This window comes from Amia ocellicauda, chromosome 1 (genome assembly GCF_036373705.1).
Source record: "Amia ocellicauda isolate fAmiCal2 chromosome 1, fAmiCal2.hap1, whole genome shotgun sequence".
NCBI classification, from domain to species: domain Eukaryota; kingdom Metazoa; phylum Chordata; class Actinopteri; order Amiiformes; family Amiidae; genus Amia; species Amia ocellicauda.
In genome coordinates this window covers 56329123-56352312 of record NC_089850.1, presented here as the reverse complement: position 1 = coordinate 56352312, position 23190 = coordinate 56329123, and the positions used below count along the sequence as shown (strand labels likewise).

The 23190-nt window shown below is 39.3% G+C and overlaps 1 protein-coding gene across 3 annotated transcripts; it reads right to left on the bottom strand.

Moving 5' to 3' along the window:
* Positions 1-1053: 1053 nt before the first annotated feature.
* pou2f3 (POU class 2 homeobox 3) lies at positions 1054-23190 on the bottom strand. Of its 3 annotated transcripts, none has more exons than XM_066710167.1 (13): positions 23046-23190; positions 18490-18546; positions 12072-12106; positions 9106-9207; positions 8695-8800; positions 5963-6051; positions 5620-5796; positions 5067-5208; positions 4495-4628; positions 4118-4282; positions 3535-3598; positions 3158-3272; positions 1054-2740 (listed from the first exon to the last, which is right to left on the bottom strand). In XM_066710167.1, exons 1-13 carry the CDS (start codon positions 23071-23073, stop codon positions 2698-2700), a joined length of 1257 nt encoding a protein of 418 aa, XP_066566264.1. In that variant the 5' UTR covers positions 23074-23190; the 3' UTR covers positions 1054-2697. The 3 variants fall into 3 exon arrangements, with proteins under 3 accessions (XP_066566264.1, XP_066566273.1, XP_066566255.1); XM_066710176.1 differs by lacking the exon at positions 23046-23190 and adding an exon at positions 18861-19157; XM_066710158.1 differs by lacking the exon at positions 23046-23190 and having other exon boundaries at positions 18490-18759.

The following is a 23190-nucleotide window of genomic DNA, read 5'->3' as shown; positions in this document are numbered from 1 at the left end:
CCTAACTTTTGAATTGGTGAGAAGTTGTCTGCAACAGAAGTAGCACAACTGCACAGTAATTGAAGGTATTCTGCAAAGTAATTGAGGTTATCATAAAGACTACTGTTATTTGATAGGAAGTGAAATCAAAGGCCTGTTAAGAGTCTTGTGTCCTCTACAATTCTTTTCAGCTTCAAGTCCTTGCTCTCGGCCGACACAGATGTGTGACTATGTAACAACAGGTATTTCAATGCCTCCTCTAAAATGTTAGTATCCTGTTTTATACACATTGCATTTGCAAGTGTAGTAAATAAAAAGAAAGTCAATAAAAGCATATCTCCAATGCTATGACTATGATCCCAGAGATATCAGTACAAAGCACCAGAGACCAGTCAGAAGATTCAAGCAGGGCAGTTGAAAGAATAATTATAACCAGGTGTGTCAAAATATGACTTCTTAACCATTTTTTTTTTCAATTATAATGATGGTGAGTCATTTCACCAATATGTGGTATGTCATATGTGGGACAAATACTTATTAACTATTCTAATTAAGTAAAACCACAATAGAAAGAAAGTAGTTTAGAAGAAAGACACAATCAAGTGTGATTCCACCCCATTTTTTCCCTTTATTTGACAACTGTAAACGTTTAAGCGCACATCTCTCAACTTGGTCTCTTGGGCACTGATTGCAGAAAACTCCAGACTGGACTTCTTCACTATAGAAACTCAGACACAGGATTTGAACCCGGGTTGCCGTCCAGAAACAGGCTGTGCTGGGAGTGAAAGACCTGTCCGATACATTGCTCCAGAACAGCTGGAAAAGGTGGTGGGACAGGTTGCTAGATATTTGCCATTTCACTACACTAAGGGCATAAACTGTTTATTGTATCCATGTACATAGCTAGAAAATGGCTGTCTCGCTGACGGTTTATTGTACTGCACTGGGGTCTAATGAAAATTGTATTTCTTTTTGATTTTCATATTGCGTTCACACACTGTTTCTAACCAGTGGCTGAAGCAGAGGGCTTTGCCATCATGTTTTTACCTTAAATTAAAACAAGGGAACAGAGACTGAGATTTCTATTCACAAATTTTAATGTTTTCAGTTTTTTAAATAACAACATCCCCATTGAAAACTCAACCCCATGTAAGAAACGAAGATCAAAACATTATTCCTCCCATTTGGTTGCAAAGTGTCTCTCAGGTTCAGAAACTTTAACTGTGTGTAACTTTCTGCGATACAATTGCACAGAACAGAGTTTAACAGCAACTGAACTTTTTATACATTTACCTTTACCCTATATTACACCCACAGGGTCCTTCAAAACATCATTTTCAAGGTACAAAAATAAAACCAAACAAAGCAAAAACAACAAGATTCTCAATAACAAGTCAATTGTACATTCAAATGAAGAAAACTGAAATAAAATAAACACCTTTAAGTACAAACATTGTGGAAAACAACTTTCCCTGTAAAGCTGCTATGAATCCAAAATAGGTCTATCCTTAGTATCTGGGTAAACAAAATATTATAACAACTTGAAATTAAGGCATATTCTCCAATAATATTTAAAACATATTTTCAGTTCGTATGTACATTTTCTCAAGACTATATTTGACTTTTGTGGCATATGGGGAAGTTGCTTTCAAATCCACGTCAGACATAGGCAGTACTGAACAAAACAAAAGAGAACAAAGAAAGCATTTACAGTGTAGTGTAAACATGTGTGGCACAATTCAACTTCAGCAGAAATCACTTGGAAATCCAACTTTTGCTGCGATGTAAAAAAAATCTTTGGTAGTTATTGCATCCGTAAGAGCGCAGATACGGATCGGCATGTCCGTTTACCTCCAGGTGGCACTGTGGTGCCTTTGTTGAGCACCCTGAGTGTGGGACATCTTTGGTAGCAAGCATCTTTTTACCAAACTAGTTTTACGAAAGCCTGAATATCAATCAGAACCGCCAGGCATCTGTGGCAAACTGCATCCACTATATCTCTCCTATGGAAATAATTAAAACCTTCAAATCAAGCAGCGGCTGGAAAAAGCCTCGACGCTCACCCTGTACTGGTTCAGTTTCAGTTTCAGTGAGTGGGACCTCAGTGTGTGGCAGCATTCATTTTATTTTTGTCAGTAATAGGAAGTGGCTTAGGGAACACTCAATATCTGTACCCTACAGTGATTTCCCCATTTTAATGAGAGTGAATGCAGAAGTATAAGCCTTATTTAGGCACTATTGTGTGGCACACTTTAAATTAGTGAGCAGTTGTTTGTCCACAACCTTTTTATGAATGTATTTATAGTCTCACACTGGTACATTATTACAGGAACAACAGGGAAACTCATTAAGAAAATGTACCTGCCAAAATAAATATTTTTTCCTTCAAAAGAAAGTGATGTTTAGCCGTAACATTGTAACTGTAACATCGTGTTATTAAAGTACACACCGTTGTATGCTCTCACTGCGGCACATAGTGTGTGTATTCTGTTGGTCAACTTTATTTTGTTAATTCTGTCCTAATTATCCTCCAGGCTGGTCCAACACATTTTCACTGCCATCACAGTCAAGGGATTGGCAGATTGTATCTGTTTTTTAAAGCTTTTGAAATTGTTTTCCTCTGGCGTGTGGTTTTGCATTCAACCTTTCCGGTCAACAGGTTTGTACAAACTGTCTAATTCTGCGTTGCACTGAACAGGGATGAAATGAATGGATACTTCAGTGGAGATAGGCCGAGTGATTCCAAGACCGATACCAAGACCTGAGGAAAGCAATCAAAGAAGATCACTGAGAAGGTGGCGCCATTGGGCGAGTCTCACTGTTCTTACATTTTACGGTCGTATCTTTAAATCAGTGAAGCAGATCTTTCAACTGGTCACATTCTGCAGGGAAAACTGGGTTTACATCTGAGAAACATGCTTGTGAACACAGCTTTGTTTTTGTCTATCCGTAAAGTTCCTTTTATGTTTTAAGAAACACATTCACAAGTTTAAAATGGGAAGCCAGCTCCAAAAAATGTTAATTGCGTGCATAAGTGTCTTTAAAAAAAATATATCAAACTGAAAAAAGCAAACATAACATTTTTACCACCAGCTGAGATGCTTCAGAACATTCCTGACCCATTCATACTTATCTATGTCTGAACTGTTCTTTCAGGACTGTAGTAAACTGCACTTACCCAGAGGTGTTCAGAGCCTGGCCGCCGCCCTGAGATGTTAAAGCACTGCCATTGGACGAAAGACTGTTGGGGGAGGCGCCTCGGTTGGGACTGCTGGGAGATGAACTGGACGACACTGCAATACGGAAAATGGTGCACACTTCATATGTTGCTCCACGAACTCCAAACAGACCCAATCCCTTTACAAAACTGTGCTTGTCCCTTTAACCTGTTCCCATTTTTTCCCAACAGAGGAACCACTTTTCTCCCGGAGCAAAGAGCTTTGATCTTTTACTGACGCAATCTTTGTTTATTTTACTAGTCTCATATGATTTTCAGCATGGCCTCTGATGCTTTCTGTGGCTTATCTTGGACGGTGTTCTTCGCCCTGTACTCACCTCCACTCATTGTGCTGTGAACCTGCGAGACGGCCAGTGGACTGAATGACCTGGAAGTGGAAACCTGAAACAGGAAGTGGAAACGACCAATTTAGCAAAACTGTGCAAAACCATCAGGTGTTTTGGAACTGAGAGTGTGCAGGTGATCCATCAACACTCAATCAAGTAATGAGTGAGATTGGCTGGCTGTATGAATGGAGAAGACTGGGTCTAAGTTGATGAGATCGATGCTTTGGTGCACCCCTCTGTATATCGCTGAGTCACTGGATTTCTTCTGTACGCAAATCTTTCAAATGGCCTTAAGAAACTGTGTCTTTCCCCGGCTTCCTTCAGAATAAAGGCAGAGTCATCCAGCCATTTAACTTCACTGAGCCAAGGCGATTAAAAGAATGCTTACATAATGTCAACCTACTATTACAAAGCAAACACAACTTCTGGTGCAACTAGAAGGCAATTTTAGTGTCGTTTTTGGAATCACTGGTGTCCCAAAGGATGCAACACAGGTTACACTTAAAAATATATGAACTTCTATCTGTTTAATAAAGGAAGGAGAGGAGAGGGGAGAGAGCCCTGACAGCCTCACCAGTCTGGAGTTGTAAGTGGGTGGCTTCATGCCGGACGCCGACAGGGGGCAGCAGATCCTCTTCTCCTTTTGCCGCCGGTTGCAGAACCAGACCCTCACCACCTCCTTCTCCATGCTCAGCTGCTCGGCAATCAGCGTGATCTCCTCCGAGCTGGGCTTCGGGTTCTGCCGGGCACAGACACAACAATGTCAGTCGTCAACTGCAGGCGGCCAAGACCCCCAACCACAGCGCCCCTTCATTAATTGTATTTTCCTCCAGGAGTATAGATCACTAAGTCATTACCCCCTTGTGGTCTGCATGGTGGCGATGCTGAAGCAGAATACCCGGCACGCCCCGGTGTGTCGTGGTGTCGTTGAAGAGGTTAGGCACTACTCACATCTTGAAAGCGTTTTTCCAGCGTCAGCTTGATGTTGGTCTCGATGCTCGTCCTCTTCTTCCGCTTTCGGCCAAAGCCCTCAATAAGGGGAGGCATGGAGGCAGCGCTGGACATACTATCCGATGGGGAGTTTTCTGCGGGGAGAGGGGTGGACAAACAGTTAGCCGCCAATCTACATTGTCTGCACAGATTATTCGATTTCATACGTCATATCTGATCCTAGGATGTCCGATTCTAGGATGTGTATGCAGATCGCCATGTGCCGGCTGATCCAGAAAAACGACAACAAAAGACTTTGCCAGGCGGGATCTTAAGGGGAAGCATGTTGTTGTCGCACACACCCACTTCACCGCATCACAGATTTCCAACCTTTGGCTGCTTCCTCCCCAAAACATAGGCCATGTGTGAGTCAGGCGTGGGACGGCAAAGCATGCCAATACACTGGAAAAATGTAATCATTCCAGTCTAATCTGCTGATTTGTGACAGGGGGCGTGTAAAGCTTGTCACGCCAGTGGTTTCGCCAGAGCAGCTGCCAAAGTGTCCTGCTGAGACATCACCCAGACTGACTCACCCGCATCGCTGAGCCATTTCTCCAGCAAGGGCTTGAGTTTGCACATGTTTTTGAAGCTCAGGTTCAGAGCCTCGAAGCGGGAGATGGTGGTCTGGCTGAAGTCATTGCCATAGAGCTTCCCCATCGCCAACCCCACGTCTCCCTGAGGGAAAAGGGTTACACATCAGGAGAGAAAGTAAAAGGCTTTCTGTGGAACAGTGGAGTTGTTACTCACCCTGTCTCACCCTGTCTTGTGGAGGCGCTCGTCAAGTTCAAACGAGTCAATTCCAAGTTATATAAATATGACAACAGTATTAATTAACTAATTAATAAAAGAATACATTATGAAACACAAAGACCAACATTAACGTGAATGTGACAGCTAGTGTTGGTATTTGTGGAAAGCTTTTGTGTTTTTTCCAAGAATCAGAGAAACAATTATCCCTAAGCAAGAGGTAAAGTGCTTCAGGGGTAAATTAACCTGCATAAGGAGACCTGAATAATATTTTAATGACTACTAGCTCGAACCTTCACACAGTCTCTCTGCCCAGTGGCTCTCTCCCCCTCCTAGTACCTGTGTGAAGCCCAGTTTGATGCGTCGCTGTTTGAAAGCCTTGGCAAACTGCTCCAGCTCCTCCAGGTCGTTGGGTTCGTCCTGCTGTGAGCCCATGTGCTTTGGGACCTGAAGGTGAGGTGGCATCTCCAGGTGCCCATCAAGAGAGGACCCTGAGAGGCCTGACCGACTTACTGCCTGTATATAAAAATAATAATAACAACAATTGTTATAATAAAGAGGTAAAGTTTTTTTCATGCAGCTAATATATAAATATATATGTTTAATCCCTTGTCTTTTGGTCTGGGCTGTCCCAGAGAATACAAGAGTGACAAGAGTCGAGCTGCAAGAAGACAACCCTTACCTGGGGAGTGAGTGCTAATCCAGACTGGTGCTGCAGTAGGCCTGACTGAGACTGGGGGGGCAGCGAGAGGAGGTTTTGCTGCAGTAAAGCTGTTCAGAAAAAATATAATACATACAGTTAGGTCCATAAATATTTGGACAGTGACACAATTGTCATCATCATGGCTCTGTACGTCACCACAATGAATTTATCAAGATGTTCTTTAAGTGTAGACTTTAATCTTTAAATTGAGGGTAGTTACATCCAAATTGGGTGAATAGTGTAGGAATTACACCCATTTATATATGTGGTCCCCCCAAAGTATTTGGACAAACTAACATTAATTAAATTGTGAGTTTCAATTCAATGATTGCCTGAAGTCTGGAACCCATAGTCATCACCAGATGCTGGGTTTCTTCCCTGGTGATGCTCTGCCAGGCCTGCACTGCAGCTGTCTTTAGTTCCTACTTGTTCTTGGGGCGTTTTGCCTCAAATTAAAGATGAAAGTCTACACTTTCACATCTTGATTGTTTCCTTTCAAATCCATTATGGTGGCGTACAGAGCCAAAACGATGACAATTGTGTCGCTGTCCAAATATTAATGGACCTAACTGTATATTAACCTGAACCAAATAAACATGAGAACACGCAAAAGGTTACAAGCAAGAGGAAGTCCTCTGGCTGGTTTGGTTTTCAATAGGTAATCAATACCAGCTTTATCCAACTGTTTCTTGCATCAGACATTCATTTTCATGATTATATGTTCTACTTTTCAAATAAATATCATTTCAGCAGAAAAAAGTCAGGCAGAACAGAAGTGTGAGGGAAGGTAGCAAGGTAAAAATAGGTAATAGGTAATAATAGGTAATTACATTGCATTCTGAAATACACCTAAATAACAATTGTCTCCCCATTCTCTACTGCAAGATGAGCCTAGTGTAATTAAATATAGCTTTGAACATCTGATAACACTTTTCTTGTAGATTTCCTATTGATTCTGACATTTCCCACTACATGTGGGAAAAGAAAATCCATACATATGGCTAAAACGTTCTTTTCCTCCTTGTTTTGTCTCACCTGTAATGCTGCTGTTTGGTGAGAAGTAAATACATACATTATTGTCACTATTATTATCACCTTCTCAGTACAAGACATACCCGTAGCTTTATGAAAATATGTTCCTGGTAGCTGCCAAAACTGACACATGCAAATGTTGCACACAAATAGGCAGCGGATTATCAAACAAGATCAGTATAATAATAATAAAAGCAGGGCAATTTGTCAGCAATAACAAAACTATATACGTATAATTCTAAACTTAGATAAATTACCATGATTATCAATTTATATTCTTAATATTTTAATTGCTTCATTCTGGGTTGCCTGTGTTTGACAAGCAGCAGCAGGAAGGAAGATTCACTAAGTGCGATGTACCGTGACAAGCTGTCTTTAAAGCACCGCCAACTCGGATTTACACGCACATGCACTTCTTTGATCTTTTTTCCTGAGCGAAACCTTGGATTTCTAGTTTGATTAGAGGCACAGAGAGGTAAAAGGGCATTTGATTGGACAGTTGCCTACCTTACCATGAATCAACTTGAACACAAAACAGTTTTTGGTGCAAATTGGTAGTTATTGTGATTTGGAAATTGGATATTTCAAATGGCATAAAACACATCTAGGATACAACGGTAGAGGGAGCCAGAGGAACCATTTTAAATATGTATTTACTTTTGACCTTAGGCTTATACTCCAAAACACTCACCCCTCAAATTAAAGCATATATGTCTTTATAAGGAACATATATATGGTGCATATAGAAACAATTTCAGAGAAGATAATATGTAATTAAAAACCTAGACTGCCTACATCTAAATCATAGAATCATAATATGAAGAACAATATCACGTAACACGTCTTATGTAATTGTAAGATGAGACTACGTGGGGACTTGATTCAAGGCTTCAAAATCATGAAGGGTAACCAGACCAGACCAAACCAGAGGAGCTTTTCCAGATCAGCAGGGACACACGCACCCGGGGACACAAATGGAAATTGGGTTTCAAGGCATTCAAGACAGAAAACAGGAGACACTTCTTCACACAGAGAGGCATCACAATCTGAACAAACTCCCCAGCAATTTGGGAAATTCAAAAAGACTGGATAGGATCCTTGGATCACTTCGTTATTAATGGACACCAAACGAGCACGATGGGGCGAATGGCCTCCTCTCGATTGGACACTTTCTTATGTTCTTTGGTTCTAATGTGCAGAAAACAAAGTACGAGACTCGCTAAACCCCCTCACCATATGTTCTTATGTAATGCACTGTAATTGTGATGCATCTCTGATATTACTCTATTGCATTGTGTAGCAATTGTCACTCAGCAGGACAGGAGTTTTCACCAAGCTTACACATTCACAGGACACCATGTTTTTCAGCGAGGCTACTATACAACAAACAGCGGGAAATGATCTTTGATGCCTTAAAAGCTGCCAATTAAAGAGAAGAGGGGTGAATGTTCGTAAACATGTCTGTGAGATACAGGACGTTCACAATATTATCACACAAGCACACCGATACAAGGGCAATATTTACAAACAAACAAACGCAAGCTATGTTTTCCACCACTTGAACTGGTCTTCCCAAGATGAATCTATATGTTTTTACCCCTGTACATATCAGTGTTGCAACAACATGCTTGAGAAAGATCTGCCGCCTGCTGTCCCACTACTCTTTACTCGTGCCTCACCTTGATGGCCGGTCTGAGTCTGAGAGAGCAGGAACGGAGAGCTGGAAGACAGGTGGGACCCGGGCACCAATACTAGAGACTGCAGTGGGTGGAGGGAGGGTAAATCCTGAGGAGAGAGCGAGCAGGACAAACTGAGAAGGGGAATCGATTTTAAAAGGCAGCAGAAGTCGTATTGTGTTAGGCTTGTTTGTTTTTCTCTTTGACATTCATCAGCTCTGGTAGCCTGGTGTGTTTTGTGATGTAGTGCTTTGCTTTTCCATGGTTCTCCGCGGTTTGTATAACAGTCTTTGTATTATACCATAGTTTCTATAAGACTCTAAAATGCATCGGAAAATCCAGAGAGGGTCCAAGTCCCCCTCATACGAGATGGGACATTCGGTCCAAGCCCACTAAAAGTTTCCTCGTCCTTACCCCAGAGAGCTGTCCCCCAGACATCGAGGCTCCCTGGGTGAGGTGACATGTCTTGTGAGAGGACACAGAATGTGGCGAGTCGTTGATGTCTTCTGTCTTGATCTAAAGGCAAGAGACAGGGTATTAGGAGAGGTCATTGAATGCATCAGTCATCGTTTTAAAGAGGGAGTGGTGTGGAGAGAGACAGCTATACATGGACGCTAAATCTGTCAGGAAGAAAAAGTGGCATTTAAGAACGGGTGTCAATATGCAAGTGAACCCTTCCTGCATAGTTAACATTCGCGTCAAATAACTTGAGATGTTTTTAGTTTTTTCTCAGCCATTACAAGTCTGGTCTCTTTCAGAATGGGACGAGGAAGGGAGGAAGAGATCATGGCTTAAAACGTGGTCTCCGCAAGTCAAACTCCTTCGAGGGTGGCTCAAGGCAAATATCTTTCCTCGGGAGGCAGCTTGTACTACTGGAAGATCACAAACTCACATTCTTCAAATGCCATATGTAAGCATCTATAGTCGACCACGTTTTATCTCTGCAAGAAAGGCAGGGGAAAATACGCGGCATCTTCATTCAGCATTCCTGTAATGTACGGGAGTAGGCGCTTTTATTAGAAGGATTGAGAATGATTGGATGTGAACTGGCTACAGAGAGACAGCTGTGCAGTAGAGGAGTACACAGATTGGATCGAATTAAACAATTTAAACTGACTTCTACAGCTGTCAGAAGAAGGCACGTCCCCCTTTCTTTAATATCATTTAATAATAATTATTATAATATAATATTATAATGTTCCCAGGCAAGGTAGACCTTGAATACCGGTTAAACGGGAAGACTGCTCTGGTGAACACCCCCTTCCTCCCTCCCTCCCTCCCTGCTGGCAAGACGATATGCAAATTCCCCAGCAGCGCCTGGGACTCATTTCCTGACGAGTTGGATCAGAGAGGCTGGAAGGCAGCAAGCCCCGATCCAGTCCTGACTCTCGGTAGCCGCACATTTGTCCGCTAATAATTTTCGGTGGAATTCATCCTGCCGCCACTCGTGTTACTCACTGTGTGAATCACACTCTGAAGAATGTAGCAGCACATTTATTTTCTTTCTTTAAGTACCAAGAAGTAGAAAGGCTTTGGGCAAGGACTCGCGGTGTAAAATTACATCCAAATCTGACATAATTGTAAGACAAAAATACAACTTTTCGTGGCGTATCCAGATGTTCTGCATTACTTAAGATAACTATATTTCTTGCCTGTGAACATCTGTTTTGTTTTTTAACTACCCAACATGAACAAAATAGACTGATTAATCTTGTTATATCTATCATCTGCTGCTTGGCAGGTCCTTCAAGTCATATAATGGTATAAACACTTATGTAGAGAATGGCAACAATCTGTTGTAAAGATTTATATGTAAAATAGGAGAACAATTCTAATCCTTGTGGCCATGGATTTGGTGAGAGGAGGGAGGGGGACTATATTTAAGTTTGTTTTTCTAACCTGTGTGTTCTCCTTATTTCTCATGGTGTGCACTCTGGAAGGCTGTGGGGTGCATCCTAATTAGGGCCCTCAATAGCTTTTTGCAGCGATTCTTGCCTGGACTACTCGATAAAACGTCCCTCTCCCTTCTCCTTTGTGTCTCGCGCTTCTTTAGTTCTCGGCTGAAAGCACACTCTGTTCCACAGCCCGAGTGGCGTCCGGGTGAGAGACGGAGCTTTTCTGTCTCATTGACGTAGAGTCTTGAGGGGCTCCTGCACTCCCCAGAACGTCTCTTACCCCAGTTCCTGAAGGACATTAACGCCTCAGTTTGACAGACGGGCTTCGGTCCAATCATGCCTCTCCAATTTCTCAAACCCCCCTCGGAGTCTTGTAATGACCACGGTCAAGAGTGGCCAGACAGTAAGACCATCTCTTGTGTACCTGCACTGTCTTCTACGGACAGATTTACGGGACAGCAGTTTGAAAGTGACAGTTTTTAGAGCAGAAGCTGTAACCAATCACACAAGCAACCCATTTGTCTACAATGAATGAGTCACAAACAAAGGGATGGGTGCCTTTCGTCTGAATTCATCTGGTTGAATAAACATCATGTTTTTAACAATACCAATGAATTCATTATAATGTTTTCAAACTATTAGTCAAACAATTAGTCAAACCCAGAGTTTGTTCTAGAAAGAAGTGGATCATAATAACTTGAACTTATTTAAGACAGGTGGTGCAAATATGTCCAGAGTTGCATATGGGAATACCCTGTCTGAATTAAAATGATTTACCAATGTAAACAATATTTATTAGACTAAATAAGTAATAGCACTGATTCAAATGGCAATACTTTTTTCTGTGACTGTAATGTAACAAAGGTATGCCAATGCACAGAAACTAACCCATTACACCTAACATATAAAAAAGATTAAGCTTAAATGCTGTGAATTACTGTTATAAAATAAATTAAATGTAGAGATTCTGGATTGGTCTTTGATTTTGTTTATAAAGGTGGAATCTGAATTTCCACACAATTAAATAATAATGTAATCCATTTTTTGTTAGCCTCCAATCTTGAAATAAGAAATATGTATTTCTCTCACATATAACAAAAATTCCTGGTTAGATCCTGTGCAAACAAGAGCAAAGTTTCCACTCGATTACACTTTACAATGACAGTGCACACAAAAGATTCCCAGATAGTATTAACTACCTCTATCACTGCACAGACATGTGAGTATCCATCGAAGGAGAGCAGCATTTCCAAACTCTCGAGTCAACCAGAGATAATCTGTCCACTAATAAAGGTAAAATTACTCCAAGGACCCTTTTCGAGAGAAAGTCACACTGCCATTACACTTCATTTCCTCAAATAAGCCTCCCTTGAGTAATTAGGAGTGTGAGGTCTGGAATAGTGTTTGTAGATTTGCAAACCCAGCTGGATGCCCAGTTCTCTGAAGAAGAGGGATCTTTGGAGAGAGACGTTATCCATTCCTTACCTGTCTTGTGAAGTCTAGTCCATTCCGTTCGTCTTCTGCAGAAAAGAGAACACATACAGCTCAATACACCATGCATACAGGGTGTACTTATACAGCAAATAATCAGATAAAAGATGGCTTTGTTCAGAATGAAATGAGTGTCTACATTCAGCTCAGAACTCTAAGGGTCAAGATGACAACCAGTGCAAATCTTAATGTAAAAACAGGGCTTTCATGATAACCAAGCCCATTTTCACCATATTCATTTGAAGCCCATGTCAAACTCATACCATATTTTTAACAGTCAAAATCACCCATTGTATAACTATACAACAAGGGTGGATTGCACAAAGAATATGTGGAGGAAAAAACATCTAAAGCGAAAAGACACATTAACACAAAACAAGTAATTGGAAATACTGTGAAGAGAATATGGGCGGGAAAATTGGAAAAGAAAAGCTTCTTCTGACAAAGACTGGGTTCAAATTGAATTAGTCAAATATACATCCATTGTGATTTTCCTATTTTCAGATTTTCCACTTCAACCACATCAAATATATGTATATAAATGTGTTGGATATGATATTGGTAAGCTATTGGTAAGCCATTAATCAGGCAGCGGTGTCTGTTATTTAATTATTCTGTAAAAGCAGGAGAGTTTAACAATGTTAAGGAAACCCACAACTGTAGGAATGACAACTGTAGCAGGTCTGTGTGTGCAGCACCATGTCCCAACAAGTTTGTCTTTTCATTGTTATTGCCATGAGCTAAACTCAACTTGCAGATGCCTAGAAAGAGTGATGGTGCAAACTTAGGAATCATATACCTGGAATTTCTCGTTTTTGTTTTCACTTGTGCTTTCATTGAAAAGCCGACATCACTTTGCAAAGTGTGACCATATTTAGCGGCGTTATGCTTTGCTGAAGTGTTGCTTAATGTTGCACTTGTTTTGCTTATTTGCAAATCTGATGTCAGTGCCTCCTTATATTTTATATTTGTAGCATTCCCTTCAGTAATTACAATTCAGACTTTTTTGTTTTTAGCTTCTTAAGATCATTTCTGAAACTAGAACACAAATAATCAGTCTCGGGAAACTGCCGTTGTCGGTAATTAATGTATTGTGGCTCCGTCTTGTTGCCTCAAAAAGCAGTTGGAGAGATCCTCAGATAAAACATCGGGGACATTTTTTATTAACCATCAAGTGATGGGTAGCAAAGGTTGGCCCGTCACAGGTGTACAAGAGCTCATCGGTTCTTCGTTGTATTTAAGTCCTTCCAAACACGCAAACAAACAAACCGAGATGGGGGAAGAGGGGAAAACAAGGGCTGCGCCAATATATAGGCCTTTGTCAGGTACAGGAGATTAACCTTCTCGTGTATTCTTTAATCTTCCTCATTTGAATTTCAAATTCGAGTCCTCCATGTCTGCAGAGAGTGCTTGGTTTGGTGTCCTACAGTATGGAAATTTTCATCTGCTGCTGCCAAACTTCCAGTATGGAAATGATCAGCTCATGCAAATGAGCCGAGGTCTGTCTCCCTGGAAACCTTTGGAGCCCTCGTATTTGAATGGTCACGAGGCCCCCAGGTGCACCACCACAACTGCAGGGCCAACACAGGAGGCTCATCCCACAGATGGGGTGGGCGGAGAGCACTAGGAGCCAACGGCACTCTCCACGAGGCATCACTCAGAGCGAGAAACTAAACCACAGATACTGTTCTCAACGCTGTGCGCCACTGTCTTAAAAATTTTCAAAGTCTTTCAAATAATTGTAGTGTTGTTAAAGAGGACAGCCATAAAGTATTATTATGCTTTTTTTAATATATCAGGTTAAAACTCAGAAAAGGGTTTGATTTTGCTACATCCAGGGATAACATATGACATAGCAATGGCTAGGATTGAGTTAATAAGTCTTCAATACAAAAATATATATATATATATATATATAAAGAATTACTCTTACTGCTTACTAACACAGGGCCCTAAAAACTATTTTAAAAAGTTATTAACTTATGTAAGTAAGTAAGTAAGTAAGTACTCATTTATTTTTCCTCAGAACTAGTATGTAGCTCTGCATTGTTTAATAATAATAATTATATATATAAACGGAAATGCTGACAATTCCAATGAGATTATATACATTAATTCCATGCTATTCATAATAAAACATATTAAAATGATTACCTCAAAGGCATCTGTACTAGTGAAATGCATCCTCAAAGGAACCGAGAGTTACTTTTCAAATTGAATCTGCTAAAAAAGAAGAAGCTGAAATCCATACATACTGGGACTGTGTGTGCGAGACAGGAGTGGAATCGTGCTTCGCTTCGTAACCTAACGTCTTTAGTCTTTCGTCTTTAGTAGAGCTTACCACTCAAACTCAACAGTGGAGTGAGGAGCTGCGGTTACAAGTTGTGAATAAGAATAGACCACTTTTGGACAGAAAACAGGACGCAAGCTTGCTGTGTGAGACATCTGTCCTTCCACACATAATGGGTGGACAAATCCTTGAGTAAATGTTCTATCACACATTGGTTTCACACCCAGTTTAATCTTGTGTGCTCAGGCCTATGGGTACAGAACTGGATTACAGCCATGGAGTTGGATAACGAGTAGGCGCCATCCATAAGTTAGGAAATAGATTGAGGACATGGCAGAACACAACAGGTATTTCTGAGAAAAACAACATAAGCATCAAATGCTGCCCTTGAAACATGTTCACGCAAGGAGGGATAAAACAGTCCCCACTCAGATCTACAGTCTGGCAGGATCCAGTTTAAATGTAATCTGCGTTTCACACTGTGCCATGCTGTACCCTGTTCCCGGGACTGCATCTGTGTCTGTACTAAGTCAGAATTCCTTGGAAATGTTCAAGAAGTACAATATAACAGAGAGGTAATTATTTTCTCCTTAACAAACCCAGCAAAACTAGTTCATGCAGCACATTTTAATTTATCACCGGGGGCAAGACTCGTAATAATTTGCTTGATGAGAAATGTTTTGTGTTTCTTTTTTTTTTTTTTTTTACTACAGTGTAGACCCAATAACACGTTCTGCAGTAGCATGGGCCTTTACACACAGTCCAGCCACAATAAGTTCCCTACATTGAAAACAGCGGTGGGCACAGAGACAGAAATATAAATCAATCAATCAATTTGTATTTGTGTAGCGCCCTTCGTATGGTAGCGCTTTACAGAGTGACATAATGGCTATAAAAACAGAAAACAAATTACTGACAGAGAACATTAGGACAGCATTGCATCATCTGAAGCAAACTAACTAGACCAATAAAAAAATATGATATTCCCAAAACAGATTATATTCTGCTTTCATTTAATTTCAGGACATTACTTGCTGGACCCCGAGTGTGAACAGTGAACTCCAGGATCTTCTCAAAGGCTTTCTGTTGTGCTGGAATGGTCTATGTGGACAATATTGTATCATCTGAGCCACAAAACCCACAAAGCAGATGTTCACAGCTCTCAAAACATGGTGTTGACACACTTCTCATTTTTTGGATTTTGCCAAGGATGTGAAAAGGATGTAATTATCTGAAGCGCTACAGAAAAATTGGATAAACCATTTATTAGCAAAACGTTGCATTACACATTTGTTGTGTCTGTTCCCCGTCTCTGTGCAGTCGCTTGTGGTCGGCTTAACTGCATCTGCACTATTGTTCCATCCGAGGATTCAGTTTCCAACTTCCACATTTTATTGACAGTTTCTTCCGGATTTCACTTTTTGTGTTCCATGTTCATTCATGTCTGGGGGGCATAAACTGTGGCTGGCTTACACAGCGCCTCCAACTATAAGCACATCCTGGTAACTGTAGACAGTTTAACTGCCGGGATGACGGGACTGTATGTCAGGTCGGTATAAACAAACTGAACTCTTCACACAGGCAGAGGTGAAATAAATACACACTTATGAGAAGTAGGTTTGCGAAATGTCTATACACTCTCCTGTAAAAGGTTGATTTGTTATTGTTCGTGTTCAGAGTGAAGCTGGTTCATTAGCACTGTATACTTTCCAACACAAAATATGTAGCTTTATTCCTAAACTTCTCACCAGCGAGGTGAATCCCAGTTTTTCCATGAGAACAGAGAGGAGTCACATAAATATCCAGAGAGGTTTCCAGAGAGGGGCTGAACCCTAATCCTGCCCAGTATAAGTACGAGGCTCAAAAACTACGTCAGCAGTATTCATTGCTTGGCATCCTACAATCATTTTGTTTTGTTTGTTTTGTCTTGTTTTTTATGGAGGTTAATTCTAAAGAATGTAATGATGTTTTCCATTAATAACAGTCAGTTACACTGTGGCAAAATCAAGGCCCTATTATCCTGTATAAGGAAATTGTAGAGAACCTTACACCCCTGCACAAACCACGCGATTGTTTGCTGATAAAAACATCCACTCAGAACTGCACACCTCTAAATTACATTTATTGTTTCTAAAATACACCCACGACATCTCAGGGGTCTGCTATGAGATACACTGTATCCACACTATAGGAATGCCTAGTGCTCAAGTGATAAACAATGACAGCGAGTGTCCAGCCAACCGGCCTGCAGGTTCGATATTTTTATTGCCACTGATCAATGAAACATGTATTCAAAAATGACATTTCATCATCTCACCCAGCTGTGCCAATGGTCACCAATGCAAAAAAGGAACTGGTAGGACATCTGCACACAGACAAACCAGCGTAAAACAGTGCAGGCTCAGCACCGCATGGCAGTAAAATCTAATGCTGCAACACCCTAGAGCTCCCAGGTTCCCAGCTGCCACAGAGTCACTGTTGTGTGACCAACTGTCCCATTTTTGAGCTCCTCCAACCCACCAGAGCACTGCCCTTCGGTCACATCCTGCTATGACAGCCCAGATACAAACAGAGATGTCTGGACTATAGGATCTGACCCATTGTGCCAATTGGAAACCCTTTCAATGTACTATTTAATATATATATATATATATATATATATAACTAATTTTATTTCCATCCTTCACCATTGGCCGACTCTCTGGCAATTCAGTACTTCCTAATTGAAACAAACACATCATGTTAGAGAAAATTGCATTTAATTCTATCCACTTTGCAGGGAAATGAAGGTTTCCGCTGTGTTTGAGAGAATTTAAGATGCCAGTTAGTTTGTTCAAAATATTTGTTTACTCTAAAAACGTACTCACTTAAGGAAACCCTAGCATGGTTACATAAACGAAACGCACTAAAACAAACACAGTGATGAAGCTGCAAATACTGTCACTGGGAACACACCTAGTTCACCTGATGTTTGCAGATCTTAATCTCAAGCGTACAGAAGAAGATGGCACAGTGTAAATACTGGCAAACAGAAAATACAGTTTGGACAATCATGTGTATTGTTTCAAGAAAACACTCTGATCATGAATCACATTGTTTTTCTGTATCTAAGCTTTTTTAAATTAATATTATTTTTAACTACTGCTCACTTGAAACTCACATAGCCAGGTTGATTTCAACTATTTGATCATGTTTTGTTGGTCATCTGATGGAGAGTGAAACCGGTGTGAGATTTGTTTGTAGGACCATTTTCATGCTGTGGATACCCACGGAGAGTCTGGGTTGATAAGCAGGATAAGTTTGTATTTTGAAAGCAAGAAGTGGGCATTATATCACTGGCTCTTCACACTATAAGTCTAGTGTGTATACAGTTCATATTATAGTTATACCATTTATAAATAAATAAATACATTCAAAAACATAGCCACAATTAACACCCCTTCAAATTAATTCTGCTACATCATCGTTTGGTTCCCCAGTGTTGACCACTGTCTATTTATACACAACTTCTAGATTTAAGCAAGAAGTAGATTTTGAAGAACGGCAGTTTTTACCACAAAGCTACAGGGTAACTTGTTCCGTTTTAATTATGTAAAATTGCAGTAGAGAAGTACATTGAAACTGTCACGCTATATAGGCTTACAAATATCTCTCTAAACCAAATATGAAACTTCTGCAATATAGCGAATAATACAATAAAACACTTAAAATTGGTGTTCAAATAATATACCAAGTACCAAATTTATTCATCCCTAATAACTCGACGCAAATCTGCTAACATTCACAGTGTTGAACTAGTATAAGGAAAACGTGCTGTCCTCATGCTCAGCAATACTTAAAAGATCAATATTATAATAACACACACAATGTTTTAAACACAAGTGCATTGTAAACTGTAGGCTATACACAAACTTGAATCCGTACAGATACAATTTAAACATCTTGAAACTGAAAGTATAAATTATGAATTGCATTGAATTGCGCTGAATGAAGGGAATTCCGTTCCCTGAGATTTCCGTCGGTAAACGCAGATTGTGCCAAATTCTCAGCCTCTTAATATCATCATCTGCTCTCCATTGGCGTGCAAAACATACAAACACACAACAGGTCCCTCATGCTTACCTGCTTGGTCGTTACGGGTCTCTGCTGGCTCCACTGCCTCACCGCTCATCTTAATATCTGCAATAATAAAAACAGCTGATTTTACTAAAGGGTCACACAAACGGCGCAACCGGGTGCGCACTGGCAGTAAAATGATCTCCTTATTCTTAGTCTGACTTTCACATTTTTTTCTCCCACACAAGATCGCTGTTATAATATTCATAAGTTTAAGGGTGTCCCCAGCCATTTGTGACCACAGTGTCTCTGTGGCGTCACGTTTAATTTAACTATACCCATACTTGCTAATTTCCCTGGTTATGACGCAGCCCTCCCAGCCCTAATACACGGCACTGCCTATTCTATGCGTAAATGCGCATCAAAAACGGACTTACTGTGCCAGATATGTTTTACTCAGACTGGTCGAGACGTACACTTTCTGAAACAGGTTCGCATTAAAATAGATCGAATACAGTTTTGGGGATTTTTTTTTTAATCACACATGTTCCTCTTCGGCAGCCTAGTGCACGTTGAGCGCTTCAGATTTCAATAGAAAAAGATCAGTTCTCCATCCTCTGGACGATTCAAGATTCCTGTCAGTTACTGCCGGAGAATATTTTATTCAAATTCTCCCCCAACACACCTTGTGACACAAAAGTTTTTCGGGCAGGTGGGTCAAGGTATAGGCGCATTCACCTCTTTTTTTCAGTTCCTAATAGTCCAACATACAGATAAGCTGCCTATTTGCATGTAGCTCACAGCAGCCTATGAACTCTCTGCCTATTTTGCATAACACAACAGTGGCTTGACTTTAGAATTCAGAATAATGTCTGTAGTGTTTTAACATGTACTTTTAATTATTATTATTATTATTATTATTATTATTATTATTATTATTATTATTATTATTATTATTATTATTATGTGTGTATATAAAACCCTTAATATAATATATTGATCATTAATTTCATCGTGCAATTATATTTGCCTGTTTGCAAAATGTAATAATATTTTAAATAGTAACAAGGTTTAAAAATGTTATATGATTTACACATGCATATCATATTGAAATGGCTCCTTTAATTAGTTTCATTAGAAAAGTCGCCCATTTTAAACGGTATTCCCGTTTCTGACATATACCAGAAACTAACTGTATACAAAATAGTGGTACATATTGAAAGAATGACAGCAAGAAATAGTTTATTGATTATTTATGAAACGAAAATTCACACACCAGCCCATAGGAAATGTTTTAGGGAAGATATGTAAATTATTCAGTTTAACCTATTTTAACAGTCACACTGCTTTATGGTATTACAATCACCAAACAACACAACAATGCGCTTCACTAACACATTGCGTTATGGTAAGACCTTTTGTTTTTATTTCATTTTTTGTATACCACCTTTCCCCATTTGCCATTACTTAGAGAAAAATACTTTTCAAAGGAGAAACGCAAAGGAGATAATTCAATGGAAGAAACAATCTGTTGTGACAATTTGGGTAAGCAGCTTCATCTCATTGAGTTTATCATTTTCAGATGTTTTCAATATCGAAAGGCACGTTTCCCAGGGGTGTGGGAGTAACAGTTAAAAGTAAAAATGTCTGTAATAATTACAAAAATAATATGTATTGTAATCAAATTTCTGGTGAACTACACAGTGTGATTTATAGAGCAAAAAAAAAAAACCTTTTTGTAAATTGAAAACACATTTTGCTGTCATAGAGTACATATTTGGCAGCACTGTTTGGCTGAAAAAAGCCATCGTGTATTTGCATAACACTCTTAGACCATATATACTATTTGTATACTATTTGTCATTAATCTTAGTTTACATTTTTTGAGCATAATTATCTGCATAACATGTATGTGCTCTTTATTGTAAATACACATGCTCTGTTTTATTTTTGTATGTTTTTGTGTGGCAGTTATCTTCTGCACTTTTTCTCAGCATTTGTGCTTAAACATTAAAACTTGTATAATATTGTAACTTGCCAAGAACAAGGGTGTCTGCTAAGCAAATAAATGCCTACACACATACACACATAAACTAGTAGGTGGACTGATACTTCCAAAGGGGTTTTGTTTTTTATGATTGATTGATTGATTTATTAGGCTACTGAATTGAAAAAAAACTATGATTATCTGTAAAATGTTGTCGTTTGGTGAGACTGAACTCTTTTGGGCAATTGGATAGTAACATAAGGACATGACACACTCCACATATATAATCTTACACAAAAGGGTTTGAATCCAGTCCACATATTTATAAGGTTATTAAGCTAATAAGACCAAAACATTTATGAATGTGAAAAGTTATGCCTGGATTTGAAAGCTTTTTGAGGTTGAATAGTACATTATAGTAATGGGGGGAACACACACACTAAAAACATAATGGTAAAAATAGAAAGTCTTAAGCTTATATAGCCTAATTGTTTTTAAAATGGCTACAAGAAGCAATAACACAAAATAAAATACATGCACACACACACACACAGAGAACAAACTGTGACACGGCCTTAGTGAGTTCTCGTTTGCATAAACAGGGAGTTTCAAATGACATCATGAATGATCTGGACCAGTTGAATGAGGTCATGATTTCCCCATAATTATCAGGTTCTCAACTCTGGTCCTGGGAGACTCCAGTCTCTACTGGTTTTTATCCCACAAATTATTAAATACTAAATCGTAACTACTTGCATTATTAAAATGATTCTGAGCTGCTGATAGTGCAATTTGCCTTCAGGACATCACGATAGCCTGGTCTCAAATGCTGGGTTTCAGATCTCCTTGCATCTGTCTGTTTAAAAGACTTGGAATGTAACCATTTGAGATGATCAAGGGATTATGATGGATTTTATTGGAACAGTGCAATTACCACCTGTGTCTGCACATCATTAATTAGTTTGCCTTTCAAGATTTGCCTCAAGTGGTTTAAGGCAATAACATTACCCATGACAGTGACGCATTTCTGGAACACAAGACTATGAGCAGAAAGAGAGATTTAAAAAGAATAATAATAAAAAAGACAAAATAGATCTATGAAGTGCTCAATCACTCTTCAGGAGTTCAGTTGAAATGAAATGCAAAATAGGACCAGGATGGAGAACCGGTGCCTTGTTGGTCTTTGGATTATCCCTCTGAATTGAATGCTGGATTAAGGCAGGGAGGGTAGATTCTACCATGATCATACAGAAGAGGAAATAGCTAGTTTGATTCAAAATACCCCTGTAAAATAACAGAATGAACTTCAAGATTGCATTTCCTTAAACATACTGCCTTCTTCCGCTGACACAAAACTGCAAGCAACTTATATGATAACGATTCTGTGTAGTGAATATGAGAAGCCATTTAGACCATTCAAGTAGTCTAGTATTCCTTGGGTGATGCCAAAATGCAAGTTGTTTTTTTAACGTGGACAATTTGTGTTGAAATAAAGACACAATAATACAAGACTACGCACGTTTTCATTATACAGACTTGTGCTAGTAAAACACATGATATTTAGTGACCTGAAAGAATGGGTCTGAGTTTGAAATTTTTGTTTAAATAGTTTAAATCTGGGTTATACTTGTCCCCTTATAAGTGTCCCCTTTTGTTAAGGTTTTTAAAATAATTATAAATTATGATAAAATCCAGTCTGCATCAAGGCATGGCAATGAATTAAGATCCATACACACCAACACAATCTCAAAACATTAAATTGCACATGTAAAATAAAATAATCTATTGTTATATATTACACCACAAGGACACCAGATCTGACAAAATTACAAGTGAAATTAATACATATTTGAAATTCAAAATATAAAGAATTCCTATGCATTGAAACAGAACATTGTGATTAAATATTCCAATTTCATAGAATGCGATACCATGTAAATAAAGCCTACTATATTATTCTGCTCAGGCTATAGGGGGATTGTACTGTGACAAATAATAAGAAGAAAGTTTTTTAACCCATAAAGAAAAACATACACCAAGTCCAGAGCAAAAGTAACCTCTAAGTAAGTAAACTCTAATTCCAGACCCTAATGCAGGCAGAAGTAATGGCAACATCTCACAGAAATGATGTATATGAAGTCAGTGCACACTAAGACATGTCCTCTGTCACGAACTCCATCAATTAAATAGGCCAAGCAACAGCAGTGGTTTTGGTGTGCTCACAATTGTGGCACGTCATTTATCCATTGTGATTGAGGATGACTTCTATTCTCATTTCCATATCATCCCAATTCATGATTTCCTATATAGTAAGCTCAGTAAATATCCAATACACAATAATATAGCAACAATTTACCCCAAACTACAGTTAAACCACTAGCTTTTACTTTTAATGTACTATTACTATAAATCTAATACCAAATGTAATGGTAACATTTTACAAAAATACAAATAATAATAACATCAATAATGCCAAAATCGTCATCAGCACTGTGCCTACAATTTAGACATTTTCCAAAGAAATAAAAAAAAACTCTCTTACAAATGGCGGTTGTATAATGCACACTAAGCCCAATCACACACTAATGTATATATATACAAATATATGCATATTTAAAATGACACCTTGACTTACCTGCGTGCGAAGAATGCAACGTCACCATTGTGTGTATGTAGACTTGTTATCTGTAATTAATGTGCAGAAGATTGCAATTATTCAGTAAAAAGGGAACCTCGTTTAGTTTACTGCCACTGATAAGGAAACCTTAACGTCAACTTGG